The sequence below is a fragment of the Plecotus auritus genome (assembly GCF_963455305.1).
Source record: "Plecotus auritus genome assembly, chromosome: 5".
Lineage (NCBI taxonomy): Eukaryota > Metazoa > Chordata > Mammalia > Chiroptera > Vespertilionidae > Plecotus > Plecotus auritus.
In genome coordinates, this window is record NC_137776.1 from 89,622,343 (window position 1) to 89,637,355 (window position 15,013).

Sequence of the window (15,013 nt, forward strand, 5' to 3'; positions counted from 1 at the left end):
CCTTAAGATCTTTTCTGTGTCGATGAGAGGAACCGAAGTCCCAGCCGGTAACCCCATTAGGAACAAGCTGGTGGGACCTCGGGTAGGCAGGGCAAGGCTGCATTGTGAGAAGCATTTGGGACAAAGGTCCCCCTGGTTCATCTGTCACACACAGCACTGCTCAGCCCTTGCACCAGGCTAGCTCCAGTCCTTCACACCAAGCAGGCTGTCACTGAAGGGATGTTGGCCACTACTCACAGGAGCCCTCCACCTGGTGAGGCAGAGGAGGCAAAAAGAGGAGTCGGGAGGACCTGTTTCAAACCCTAGCTCTGCCACTTCCTCCCTGCGTGATGCTAACCAAGCACATCCCTTATCTGAAAAATGGGGCTGATCCCATTCCTCTGGCAGGGGCCGGTGAGGCCCAAAGGGAGTAATGTAAACAGGGCACAGTGCTTGCCTCAAGGTGAGACGTCAACAAATGTCACTTCCCTACCCTCACCTCTGTTGGGGAGGGAAAATTATCCTCTACCCTTCAAGGTTCTTCTGGCTGGACTAACATCAAATTAACACAAGATTAGCAGTAGAGAAACAAATTAAAGTTTATGTATGAAACCTGACAAACTCAGGGGAGGCCTGCGTGGTGGCCTTACAAACTCAGAGGCCTAAAGTAAGCACAAAGTTTGAAATTCAACTTTTTTAACTAAAAGCAGTTTAGGGTGGGTAGACATGTTCTAGGCTGGTATCTTCCCTGAAAAAGGTCAATCTTTACCTGGTAACTATTGTCTTTTGCATCTATGACAACATTCCTTTGGAATGTCAGGGTAACCCCCCTTTTCCCAGACCCCCACTGGGTACAACCCAGTGGAGTCCATAAATCCTCTCATTATTTTACCATGTTAATTGTTGACTGTTAACTATCTTGTACCCACCTGTGTAAAAGAGGTATGTGTCTATGTCCCATGCCAGTTGCCCAGCCAGGGACTTGACCCCTCTGGGTGCAGGAAATTGGAAGAACACATGAATGACCATAGGTAGGTGGGACATGCTTTATCACGAACAAAGCAGCAACAACTGGCTGGTCAGTGTCACCTTATACACGCGCTCAAACAAAAGAGGCCTCCTGCCAATTGGTTTCGTCCGTGCTACATTAACATAAGCAGGTTATTTAAGGGTGCGCCTGCGCAGTACGTACAGTGCTACTGCTGAGTCATTGCCTGCACGCATGTGTATGGCGAGTGGGCCTTTAACCTCCGGCATACTCTGGTCAGGGCCCCCACAGTCTATCATTTTACTTTTTATCCAATCCCAGAGGTTTCCCCGCGTGGTTTCTCCTGCCTCCCTAATCTATCACCAATGGATTTCATGCAACCCATTTACATTTCCTCCTTTGAGGAAATTTATAAAACAAGGTGAAAAACTGCCATTCTCTGGACTCCAGAGTCTGGAGCATTATCCCAATACATTGAGATTCTGCTTCCCGGCAATTGTGGACAGTTTGGCTCAAATAAACTCACAAAAATTCTTCACATTTCTTAATGTTTCTTACGCTAACAAGTTTAATAACATGTATACCTCCTGTACACATGGGAGTGGCTGTAGCCATCGGCTGAAATACCACCTTCAGCTAAAGACAGATGATGCTGGGGGTGGAGAGTCGGTTATGGGAGGTAACCAGGAAGAGCACAGTGACCCAGGGTAAGGCTGCCACTGGGTTCCAGTGCAGGCTTGGCTCGGAGGCAGAGCCCCTTACCAGGGAGATTCCCCTTACAAATGTAAGTGTTGTTATGCCCAGATTTCATGATCCCCAAAGACCACCAGGGAGCCGAGTCCGATGCAAAAGCAAAGAGCCTTTAATCGAGCTAGCTCGAGCCCAGTCCCCCCCCCCACACACACACACACCGGCACAGCGGCGAGGTGGAGAGAGAGAGAGAGAGAGAGAGTCAGCCCCCAAACGTGCTGATTTATAGGGGGCCTGGGAGAGGTAGGAGGGGTGAGGTAGTGTGGCCTCCGCTGATTGGTCGGGGTCAGGTTGCACATGTGGGCAGGGCAAGGCTTACTTTCCCTTGCATTTCTATTGGCTAATTCAAAGGTGTGGGTTGGACTCTTGGAGAGGTTCTAGGGAGGGAACCTGACTCCACGAGGTGGAAGACATGGAACAAAAGGAACATGGAGTCTCCCTGCCCTTTCATTGTCATTTACAAAGCCTCTCCCATGTCTAAAGATAACATCTCCCTAAAGATAACATCTAGGCCTCAGTTGTATTTCAGCTCCAGATGACAGATGAACCAGGGGGCCCTTTTTCCCAAATGTTTCTCAAACTTTGTGCTTATTTTTAGGCCTTTGATTTTCAGAGCCTCTCCCATGTCTGCTGTTTCTTAACCAGCCTCAAATAATCACTACCTCAAAGAGGCATATTTTGGGGTGACAAGCTGCTCCCCTTCACCTCCCCTTGGGAGCCAAGACCCAGGAAACAGAATTGAGCAAGTTGAAACATCCCCAGGCCTCGAGGGATGTGTGCGAACCAGTTTGTTTGTACATAGTCTGAGGCCACTGACCCCATCTGTGCTGGGCGATGCCATGACCCTCCTGACCTTGAGCAGCCTCAACTGAGTCCACAGTTCACACTGTGCTGAGTGAGCGCTGGCCGCCCCGCTGCAGGCCCAGCAGCAGAAGGAGCGGCATGTGGAGAGATGGCAGCTGAAGGTCCTGGTGAACAGGATCCTGCCCTAGGCTGTGGAGAGTCCCCCAACACGAAGGACTCTGGATCAGGTGAGATGGGTACTGGTGTGCAGGAGGGAAGCTGGGCGGGACACAGTGTAAGCACCCCAAGTTGTTACTGATGAAGTTGAAACCTTGGTTCTTTTTTTTTTTTTTTCTTTAATGTGTTTATTGATTTTAGAGAGAAGAAGGGAGAGGAGGAGAGAGAGAAACATTGATCTGCTGCCTCCTGCACACCCTTATTGGGGATCAAACCCACAACCCAGGCATATGCCCCAACTAGGAATCGAACCAGAAACCTCTGGGTGCATGGGACTATGCTCAAGCAACTGAGCCCAGGACAAAAGTGTCCTTGGTTAGGGAAGAGAGGATTTGGGGGCTTACTAGATGGCTATAAACTTCGTGGCCCTTTAACTATTTGTGTTTTCCTATTCTGCTTGTCCCGGCTGATTAGCCTGTCTCAAAGTGACCTCTAGCTGGTTGGGTTTTCTTTTCTCCTAAGTCGAGATAGAAGTTCCAGGACACAACCTTCTCCCAACCACTCCATCCTCTTCCCAAACAAAAATCCAGCAGAGGACGTGCCATGACCTGGCCGTTACCATGAAAGGGTGATGGCCACGCAGGGGAGAGGGTTTGCTGCTGTAGCACACAGCCAAGTCATCTGACTCAAACCATGTGCTGTTTCTAAAAGCAACTTACGGTTGCTTATAATGAAAAGCTTAACAATAAGGCTCATAATACACTAGACACAAAAAGCATGGACCAAAGGAAAATAAAGTAGAATGTAAATACAGTTGACAAGGTGAACACAGTCATGAATATGGGTCTGCGTATCATAGTAGCCATGGTAAAAAGGGAAATAAGATCAGTTATTGGAAAGGAGTAAGCATACTAGTCTTTTATCTTCTCCTTGAAGCTTTGCATAGCAGGCATTGAATGTTGTGAAGGAAAGAGTCATTTACTCCATATTTATAAAAATTCAGAAGCAGCCTGGCTGGGTAGCTCAGTTAGTTGGAGCATCATCCCGATACGCCAAGGTTGTGGGTTCGATCCCCAGTCAGGTCACATACAAGAATCAAACCAATGAATGCATAAGTAAGTGGAATGGCAAATTGATGTTTTTCTTTCTCTGTAAAATCAATTTTTAAAATTTTAAATTCAGAAGCAGATTAAACAAGTCTATTTGGCTCACAAGGACCTTTAAGAAAACAAAGGGTATGAGCAATATTAAAGTGCAACCCAGTAAGGATGAGTGTGGCCCAGTATTGGCTTTCTGTCTTGGCCTAGGTGTGCAAGGAGTTTGGTATTTCCTCAATTGCACTGTAGACCAGCATTTCTCAGACTTTCATGTGCAGTCTCTGGCAGTTCCTGTTAAAATGTGGTTCTGATTCAGGAGGTCTAGCCTGGGCCTAAGGCTTTGCAATTTAAAATCCTCCCAGGCCATCATGTGTACCACACCGGGAGCAAGGGGCTACGGCCCAGACTTCTGGAGTTGGTGCCTTTGCACTCTCCCCCAGCTGAAAAGCAATGCTAGGCTCCCACACTCACAGGAAGGACCTGCTCCTGGGCTCACTCAATGCTCCCTGGAGGTGCTTGGCCAGCTTCCTACATTCCCATTGGCCAGCGATTGCCTAGTCACAAGCCAAGACGCTTGATCTCACACAAAAAGTTATTAAGTACTGTGGCCAAAAAAAAGCAGGGGGTGGGGGGAGGGGAGGGCGGTTCTGTAGAAAGTAACCCCAAAGAGTGATCTAATCATACAGGTCAAGTAGGTAAGTCATGCTTTAGACTTATAACTTCCCTAGTGAAAGGTTATCCTTGCCTTAAGCAAACCCTCCCCATTGTTCTTGCATCTAAGTTAACACACCTTTGAAAAGCTTCTTTTCAAACCCCTCAAGCAAAACCTCCCTCAAGAGAACACCTAATCTTGTTAACTCTCCTGTAATCCAATCCCTGCCTCGCTGTCTCCCATCTTCATGGAATCTTCCTTAGTTCCAAATGCAGAAAAGCAGCTGCAAGCTGTCTTTCTAGGAAGCATTTTCTCAGCCTGTTCCTGTCTTGTTTCCAGGCATATCTTCTGTGTGGCTCAAATGAATTTTTATAAAAATTCTGTGTAGGTGTGGACTTTCTTATACTGACATACCTACTATGTGCCAGGGAGCAAAACACCCCACCTCCAGTTCTTTACCCACCCTGCCCTTTAGCAGCTGCCTTCAGAACCTTCTCCACACTTGTGCTGGCCACAGCTAAATCTCCTAGATTGTACTGTAGACCAGCATTTCTCAGACTTCCATGTGCACTCAGTCTCTGGCAATTCCTGTTAAAATGTTACTTCTAAGATAACATACCTCCGAAATGTCATAGTAATCTTATTTTCCACACTCCTTAGGGCACAACCTCCCACCAAAATAGGAGACATGGCTCCCCAGTCCGCTGAGCTCAGAGAACATTTCCTCTTGGGAGAGTTCATATTTCAGCCAAGGATCAGACGGCGGGCAGCCTTATGCCAAGCTAGAGTACCAACCTCAGGTGCAGGGAGATTGATGTAGGGGTGGGTACATCTCAGTGCCCTGTCTCAAAATAAGGTACCATGTGAGAACAGAGCCTGTAGCTAAATCCCAGGCCCCAAGCACACCTGTGCCAGCTTGCCCCCCAGTCAGTGGCCCTCCCTCACAGGCCATGCCCATTGCTCACATGCCTGAGCTCTGGGAGTTTCTGACGTGACTTAACCCACTGAGTCATCACGGTGGCAGACAACCCTCCATTTGCCCAAATCACCCTCAAGACCCCTTGAAATTGTGGATGAAAAAGGGGCAACATATTGAACCTGACAAGCTCAGGGGAGGCCTGCATGGTGGCCTTACAAACTCAGAGACCTAAAATAACCAACATAAAAATTCCTAGCTAAAGGAAAGGGGGTGGGGGAGATAGAAGAGGGTAAAGGGGGATAAGTGGTGATGGAAGGGGATTTGACTTTGTGTGGTAACACAATACAATATACAGATGATGTATTAGAGAATTGTACACTTGAAGCCTATATAATTTTATTAACCAACTAGAGGCACAGTGGACGAATTCATGATGGGTGGGGTCCGGCCAGCCTGGCTCCAATTGTTGGATCAGGGCCAGGTCTGCTGGGAGGAGGAGATGGTGGGAGGTTGGCCAGCCAGCCTGCCCTGATCAATGCACCATCAGGGACAGGCCAGCTGGTGGGAGGGGCCGAGGGCTATTGGCAGGCTGGCCCCACCCCCGATTGGGGTGGGGAAGCCAATTGGGGATGGGGCTGCCATGGGGAGGGGCTGTGGGCGGTGAGCGGGCCAGCCCTGCCCCCAAATGGGGTGGGGGGAGGCCGATGGGGGGGGGGCCAGCAGCCTGGGGGAGGGACCATGGGTGATTGGCCGGCCAGCTCTGCCCCTGATCAGAGCACCGGGGCTGATCAGGGGTGGAACTGGCTTGAGGGAGGGGCCATGGGCCAATCAGGGTGTTGGGGGCCCATCTGGGGTGGGGCCAGCTTGGGGGAGGGGCCATGGGAGGTTGGCCTGCTGGCCCCGCCCCCGATCGGGCTGGTTTGCTGGCCTCAGTGGGTATCATAGTGACTATTCATTCCTGTCATTCCAGCATTCTGGTTGCTGGCTTTTTATATATATAGATGTCACCCCAATAAATTCAATAAAATTTTTAAAATTAATAAAAATTTCTAACTAAAAGCCAGCCATGGCAGGGACACATCCTAGGCCTGTAGCTTCCTTGACAAAGGTCAGTCTTGACCTTAACTGAGCCTGCCTATTGTCTTTTTGCATCTAAGATAACATACCTTTGAAATGTCAGAGTAATCTCCTTTTCCAGACTCCTTAGGGCACAACCTCACACCAAAACAGGAGACCACAGACTCCTCATTGCTATCTGTTCCCTGCATAGCATCTCTATGTGCTGTAAGTATTACCCATCCTGTACCCAGCAATGTAGGAGTATGTGTCTCTCTGTCTGACTCTTCATCCAATCCCAGCGATTTCCCTCATTGCTTTCTCCCTCCCCCTAATCAACCAGCGATGGATTTCATGTAATCCCTTGCATCTCCTCCTTTGACTCTAATGTATAAAATAAGCTGTAAAACTGCCATTCTCCAGAGTGTTTTCTGTCTGTAATCACACAATCGTGCTGCCTGTCACTACTTGAGCCAATTAATCAGAGACAGGGTCAAATCATATATGAGCGTTTATTCCAATACTGTTGGCAGAAGGTTATCCACAAAAATCTGCTCTTCGGCCACCCCTAAGCCAACTGCTTATATAGGTAGGACAAAGATTACATGGGGAAGTAGGGATTATGGGTATGGGGAAGTAGGCTATGCAGGCTGGGGTGGGACCCTATTATTTGGGCAATAAGGTTGTTAATCTTTCCATGATAATAGGCAGTTCTTTTTAAAATATATATATTTTTATTGATTTTCAGAGAGGAAGGGAGAGGGAGAGAGAGGTAGAAACATCAATGATGAGAGAGAATCACTGATTGGTTTCCTCCTGCACGCCCCCTACTGGGGATTAAGCCTGCAACCTGGGCATGTGCCCATGACCAAAATTGAACCTGGAACCCTTCAGTCCACGGGCGAAAATAGTCAGTTCTTAAATGAGAATGGACCACATTCCCAGGTCCAAGGTCAACTCCCAGGTCCTGGGGGTGTACAACTCCCAGCCAAGTTAGAATGTCCTTTTTTTTTTTAGAGTGAGTGGAAGAGAGAAATATTGATGTGAGAGAAACACATCAATTGGCTGTCTCCTACAAGAGCTCCGACCAGGACCCGGGGCCAGGGAGGAGCCTGCAACCGAGATATGTGCCCTTGACCGGAATCAAACCTGGAACCCTTAGGTGCAACGCTCTATCCACTGAGCCAAACCAGCTTGAATGTCCTTTCTTTAACCAGCACAAGGCAATCATGGTTAACAAAACATAATTCATATTTCCCATAACCATAGCTAATCCCCAATATTCTATTTTTGCCCCCTAACAAGTCCATTGAGATTTTGCTTCCTGACAATTTTCAGTTTGGCTCAGATAAACTCATAAAAATTCTCTACAGTTCTTATATGGAGAAATTGCAGCCCCACTCCCTCCTCACATAGGGAAGCAGCTCTCTGTGCCCACGTTTGAAGGCGGCTCCCCACGCTTGGGTGAGAGGAGAGGTAAGTGCAGGTTAGGGTGCTGCCCATGGCAGGACTGGCTCCTGTGGCCTGGCTCCCAGCCAGCGCTGTCAGAGTACATCATGGCACACTGCTTTTCCTGGCCATCAGGCTTTAATAGTCAGTTAGAATATTTATTTTGTAAAATGGATGTGCGGCCTATAAATGTTGCATCAATCCGAGAAGCTGAAAGGGAACAACAGTCCTCTTCTCTCTGACCCGAGTAGGATGTGACCCTAGATTCTCATCCCGGATGCTCCTGTCCTCTTAACCAAAAGGCTACCCTCCTGTTTAGGAGACGGGAAATCTCAGGAGGTTGCAGCCCCGGGCTCCCTAAAGAGAATACCCAGCAACTCCGGTGCCGACATGCATCAGAGGTACTAGTACACTAGGCACTCCTCAGTCCCCAGCACCCTACCAGCTCTGGGGCAGGCAGGGGAGGAGGCCAGAGGTGGGCAAGAGCCATGGGGGAGCTTCTCAGAGATGCTGAAGGAGGTTAGGAAGGGTGAGATTGGGAGTGCATTCATTCAACAATTATTTACTGAGCACCTACTTATGTGCCAGGCACTGGGAATGCAAAAGTAAATGAGACAGAAAAACCGCCTGCCCTGCGAGAGCTCACATTCTGTGAGAGAAACACTTCCTGTGCCTGGGTGTGACTGCCCACCTGGACATGCCAGTAAGAATTTACCACCAGATCACCTGTGAGGTTACTTTTCTCACAGCCTGTGCCAGTTCATCTTTCAAATCTCTCTCCAGCTCCCGGGATCCCCACAAAGATACCTACCAGATCTCTTGGGAGGAATGCTGGATAGATCCAAGGATCCTTCCAAAAATGCTGGGAGACTTTCGCACTCGTTTTCCAAGTTCTATGTCCTGTGCCACCCATTGTAGTTGCAGGAAGGATGCTCAGAGATTCCTGTCAGCTAGAGCCAGTATTTGGAGAACACCTACTCTGTGCAGGGCCCCATGCTAGGGGCACCAAGGCGGGGCGGGGCGGCGGTGGGCTAGAAACTGGTTTCTGTCTTCTTAAACTTTACAACTCATTGCAGAGGCAACTCACCATCCAAAGGCAGGGACCAGGCAATGGGCACCTGTGTCCCCAGCACTTGGGACATTGTGTGGCATTGCAGGGCTCCCTAAGTGTTGAATGGATAAAGGGCTCCCTAAGACAGAGAGGGCGATGCCCTGGGGCAGGGTTGGGCAGGAGGGTCCCGGAAGAAGACAGGAGAGGATCTGGGCCCTGGGGCCAGGCAGAAGAGAGGGCTGGGAAGGGGGTTTATTTTAAACAGGAGAAAACCCATGGAGGCAGGCAAGCACTAGATGTTCATGGGTGGGTCTTGGTGGGGAACTGGGGGGGGAGATGCCCCTCACAGCAGCATTCCCACCACAGGGCTGTGAGAACTCTGCCTCTTCTTCGCACTGTGCTCTCTGAGGCCCAGCCCCACTGCCTCTGCTTAGGGGTTCAGATAACCCCTGTTAGGGCTTATCTCTCCAGCACAGTCTTGCTTCCTGGAGTACTATGAATGGTCTTTACCAGGGGCTGGTGGACTATGCCCCCAGCAATATTCCAGAGAGAGTCCCGGGGATCAGATAACACGTGAGCCTCCCAGAGCACTGGCCTTGGTGCCCAACTTCTCCCTCCAAGCCGTGTTATCGCGGGGAGAGGAAGAGCTGCCAGTAGCACCCCGATGTGAAGTCCTGAGTGAGATGGGCATCAGATGAAGGCACAAACTTCTAGGAAGCGCCCACGAGATCTCCCCCTCTTGCCTGCTGTGCTGCCTTCAGCATGGGGACGGAGGCCGGGGAAGGAGGTGTTTGGGGTCCCTGAAGTCCAGACTGAGGCAAGCTGCAAAGTGCCTCACAGCTCCGGAGGCCCAAGCACCTGGACACCCGGAGACTATTGGCCCTAAGGGTGGACAAGGGACAGAGATGGGGCAGGAACACCAAGGCCTGAGTGCAGCCTTGATGAGGGGCCTCTGCTGCTGCTTCCAGCGCAGAAGGAAGCAGGGCCAACCTGGCACGGTGGCTTCTTCCCCCTGTGCAGCCACGGAAAGCTGGCTGTGAACTAGCGTGGATTTGAGTGTCCCTCAGAGTAAGGGGGCGGGTCTAGAAGTCACGGCCTCCACGACCCCCTCGTCCTGGTTAACAGGCGGTTCCGGAGTTCTGCACACTTTACGGGGGAGCGACAGGGGCAAATCGGGAAGCTGCGGGACTGGCCCCGAACACTGGGCGAGCGGGGAGGGTCGTAGGTTGCCGCCGCCGCCCAGGCAGCAGGTCAGCGCGGATAGGGCAATTCCCCGTCCCCACACCTGGGAGGTGGCCGAGCCGGATAAGCGGCAGCCACGGGCTGGCGGGCAGGCGGGCGGGGCGCGGGGCAGGAGGAGGAGCCTGGGCCGGGCCACCTCCTCCGTCGCGGATCCTTCAGCGGCTGCTCGGAGCAGCGAGCGGGAGAGGTGAGTGACCCGTCCCCTGGACGGTCCCCAGGCCGTGGGTTGCGCCCTGCCCGGAGCCCGCGACCCGGCGCTGCCCCTTTGCCCCCCTGTGCCATGGCCGCGCGGAGGCCGGCAGCGCCCCAAGTACGCAGGCGACTGCGGCCGCCTGGACCCACCACGTCCTGGGTGCCCACGCCGCGCGCCCTGCTTCCTCCGAGACGCGAGCCGCGGGGGTGGTAGGGCTGGGGGGCTGGCGGGGCGACCCGCCGAGGTGACCGGTCCCTGTTCCCGCTGTCTGGTCGCCGGCCTCAGGGAGGGCCGGGGCAGTGGGCTGGGGACCGGGGCCTGGGCCGGGCTTCCCCGCCAGGGCTTCCCAGGCTGCTCCCTGGCTCAGGAGGCGGCGGGTCCGAGGCGCCCACCTTGGTCTGAAGGAGGCGGGAGCATTTGGCTAGCACTTACCTCTCCTGTGCATTTCCCTGAAATTGGGGTGGGCTGCCGGAGGTGTGGTTGGAACTTGGGGCACTCATGAAGGGAAGGCACTTGTGCGTGTGCGAAGCCAACACAGAGGTCGGTGAAAGCAGGTCTGCTGTTGTAATGCAAACAATACAATAATAAATAATACTAAAGTAAACTTTCGGGTACTCACAACTGTAAGCCTACCTTTGCCCACCCCGAATGTTGTTCAGGGGGCAAGAGGCGGGATCAGAGCCTGGCAGAGGGCACTGAGAGGCCTCCCAGGGGCCAGGCCACCTGCGGGACAGGCTCCAGAAGTGGGGGTTCTGACACCCCCCCCCCCAGGGAAGCATGTCTGTCTATGCATGCAGTGATGATAGAATTAATAGTAGACATTTATTTTGCATCTATCTGTGCCGGCAGCCTGCTTTGCACACAGCCCCAGTTCATCCTCAGGACGGGAAGGCGCCATTATTCGCTAGTTAACGATGCGGAACGGGAGCCTCACAGAGCATGGGCGTTTTGCAGGGGTACACAGGTAGCGAGGTGTAGAAGAGGACTGTACAAAGCCCGACATAGGAGCCCAGAGGAGCCTACTCGTGGGAAAGAGGCATGTTGTTAGGATTGTGGCAGCCCAAACGATGCAAGTGCTGGAGGCCAGAGTTTTCACAAGACCAAATTTCCCACCTGGGTGTGTCCCTCAGTCACCTGCAAGGTTTGTTAAAAGTACAGACGCTTAGCCTGGCCAGTATGGCTCAGTGGTTGGGCATCGACCTGTGAACCAGGAGGTCACGGTTCAATTCCTGGTCAGGGCATATGCCCAGGTAATGGGCTTGATCCCCAGTGTGGGACATGCAGGAGGCAGCAAATCAATGATTCTCTCTCATCATTGATGTTCCTATCTCTCTCTCCCTCTCCCTTCCTCTCTGAAATCAATAAAAATATCTTTAAAAAATACAGATGCTTGGTCCCACCCCAGCCAAGGGAATCCCAATCAGCAGGGTGCATCCCCAGCCTCATACCCAGCCAAGGTCACCCAGGGAGCTGGGACCTGTTTTACTGATCTCTATGCCCATCTCTACACCCAGTGGCCTGACGAGGGGCTGGGATGAAGCATATGCTTAGTCAGTATCTGATGGATGAGTTGACTTAGTGGGGCGGGGGGTGCCACTGGTAGAGAAGGTTTCCTGAAGGAGGAATCAAATGGTGGACAGTGGCCTCAGAGCCATGAGTGCTGGGCTCCCCAGGACCTGGCCTGGTCACACTGGGACCACTTCTCCAGCCTGGAGATGCCAAACATGTGGATTCCTCTCCTGTCCATGTTAGCCGTCCTTGCCCCATTGCTCTTCCCTCCTTGGGTTTATCAATTATTGGACAGGGCTCTAGGTAGTTAAAAAGTGAAAGTGAATGACTAAAGTCCACAGCTGCTCACCTCGGTGGTAGAGGGGTGAAGTGGCTGAACTGACTGTAGGGAAGGGCTCCTGGCGTTGGGATCAGATGGACCCAAGTCTGAATCCCCACAGCTCTTTGCCCTGTGATGACCTTGGCAGTCCTCAGCTCTGAACTTGTTTCTTTATCTGTAAAACCTAGCTAAGGGCTTTGCACCTGATATTCCTATAAATAGGGTACAATATTGCCTTCCTGGGGGATTAATTATGTGAAGGGCAATGAGTTTAGGAGTGCAATATCAGATACTTCCCCCTTTCTCCCTCCCCCTCCCCGAGGACCTTCCAGACTCATCACTCTCCTAGTCTGAACCCCTCAGTTCACTAGAGAAGGTAACTAAGGCCCAGAGAATGGCCTCCATTGCCCCCTTCTCTGTTGCAAAGCTGGCCTCAGGCCCAGCCTCAGGACTCCCTGTTCAATGTCCAGGCCTAGGCTCCTAGAACCTCATCAGGGAGAAGCCTGCCTCCTAGAACCTCAGCAGGCTGGGGTGGTGTTCAGGTAGGCTGGGGTAGCAGAACAGGCTGTGCAGTAACATCCAGGCTCCCTGGGCCCGACCTGAGGCTGGATCCACCTCTTCTGCCCTCCCTACCAAGCACCGTGGCCGGGTCTTCCTGGGCGGGGCAGGCTGAGCCGCATAGGTTGAGCACTCCACGAAATTGCTTTCCAGCATCTGCACCAGGAATGGGCCTCGATTTAAAACAGAGATGCTTGCCAGTTTAAGTAGTTTTAAGAGCCTAAGGCCAAGCTGGCTCTTTTCCTCCCTCTTGGGGTTTGGAGAGGTGAGTGCCTCTTTTTCCCCCACACACTCTGCCCTCGCCAACCCTGTTCAGGAGGATTCGAGCCAGGATTCAAAACCAGAGACAGTGGTTCTCAAAGGTTCAGCGACAGAAGTCACACTTCCTGCTACAGCAGGGCCCACCTTCATGTCCAACTTGACCTCCTCCCAATCTGAGGCCTCTGCATGTCAGCCCTTCACATCCTCGTCATGCACTCTCCTGCAGGAGCCACGGTACCACTTCCATCACTCCTGAAGTGATAAATCTCCATCATCACTGAACACTCAGCTTCCCATGTGCCAGGCCCTGGGCCAAGCATGCTATATGTTTGAGCACATTCGAATCTTCCGATTCTTAAGACATAGATAATGTTCTCCCAACTATTTAACTTTCCCGAGAACACACGGAACTCCAATCCATTCTTTAGACCCTAAACTTTCGACTCCTAACCACTAACTATATATCCTTGTCCAAATTCTGTCTCATCATTTATTCATTCAACAAACATCTACTGAGCCCCAAGAGCTGACTGAGTCCCACTTCTGGCAGGATGAGTGTCGGTTGTCATTTATGACCCTGTGAAAAACCCACTCCCCCCACTTTTTTCTAAATACAAGTGAGGGAACTGTATTTCCCAGGTCCCCAGCTGATGCAAGCCAGGATTCACAACCAGAGACAGCTCCCTGCTGAGCTGGAGCTATTGACCCCCACCTGCTCTCAGGGCTCCATTGGTGACGGGTGATTTATGCGAGACCTGAATTGTCACTTCAACCCAGGGCTCAACTCTTCCCAATCAGTCTGTCCTCATAAATCACCATTGTCACCTGGCAGATCATGCAAGAGGTGACACTAATTGTCCTGCAATCACGCAGCAGCTTATTCTTGTCTCCCTTTTCCGCTTCATGAGAGCCAGGTAGGATCTAAGCAAACAGTGCATTTCTTAAGCCTCCTGACACTATCAGATCAGATTAAACTAAAAAATAACCTCAAGATTATAAAGTCAGTCACAGGTGAATGTAGGGACTGGCGAATGTGCCCACTAAGCTTCCCGGGTGGAGTGGACGCCCAGTTTCTGTGTAGACAGCAAATCCCAAAGATGGTGTGCTGGCATCTGATGGGATGGTCCTTCCTGTTGCCATAGCATCCGATGTTTGTGGTGGCCGAGGGCCTGTACCGAGGCTTTCTGGATGACCAGGCCTGCACATGGGTCAGTCGTTGTGCATTGGACGCACCGAGTGGGGTGGGGGTCCGTCACCATTTCCAGCAAATCAACTGCAGCCTGGGTGGGGCTGAGCAGCGCAGGAGGCAAGACGTGGCCCTCTGTGCTGGTTCATGGAGATGGCTCCAGAATGGCCAAAATATGTGGCACCTGGCACTGGAAGGGAAGGAACAGGACAGTGCCAGCCTGGGCAGCCGGGATGGTAAGGGGCGTTGGGGTGCTTCCCCCCCGCCCTCTGGCCTCCCAGGATTGGGAGGTTGGAGGCTAGAGGTTGGAGGCCTGAGCACGCTCTGCTCTTATGAGTTCTAGCATAGTTGCTTTCTCTCCTCCCATAGCTTCTACAACTCTTCTTGAACATTCTGATCTGGCCTGGCTGTCTATGGGAGGGGAATGGGGTTCCCAGGATTGGGGGGAGCTCAGAGCACAGCTAAAGGCTTAGTGAGAACCCCAGGGACAGATCGCAGCTGACCTGGATGACCCCAGGAACCGTGGGGATGCTCTCGGAGCTCCTGCCCACCACCTGGAGGGTTTGCTTTCAGAGGAAGCATGGCTCCTGACAGGACGGTTCTCCAAGGGCCTCAGACCCCCCGAGCTTTGATAAGAGCAGAGTGTCCGTGTTCACTGCCTGAGCCTGTGGGCCCAGCGGGCATCAACAGACCCCCAGTGAGCAGAGCACACTGTGCAGGACTGTGCAGACAGGTGTGGCGGGCACTCAGGTCCCTGCGCTCCTGGAGCTTAGAGTCTAATTGGGAAGCTGAAATGTGAGCATGCTCAGAGCAGAGCACAGCAACTGTGAAAACAAGAGAGTTC

General features: G+C 52.0%; 1 protein-coding gene across 3 annotated transcripts in view; it reads left to right on the plus strand.

Moving 5' to 3' along the window:
- The first annotated feature begins 2,599 nt into the window (after positions 1-2,599).
- Positions 2,600-15,013, plus strand: part of DBI (diazepam binding inhibitor, acyl-CoA binding protein) — a 176,740-nt gene continuing 164,326 nt past the window's right edge. For 2 of the 3 annotated variants that reach the window (XM_080671404.1, XM_080671403.1), the window contains exon 1: positions 10,231-10,330. Coding sequence is in view for 1 of the 3 variants with exons in the window: in XM_080671402.1 (XP_080527528.1) it covers positions 2,670-2,748 (79 nt within the window). In the remaining 2 variants the exon portion in view is untranslated. Of the gene's footprint in view, positions 2,749-10,230; positions 10,331-15,013 lie in introns of those variants that run through there. The other variant, XM_080671402.1, reaches the window with a different exon arrangement.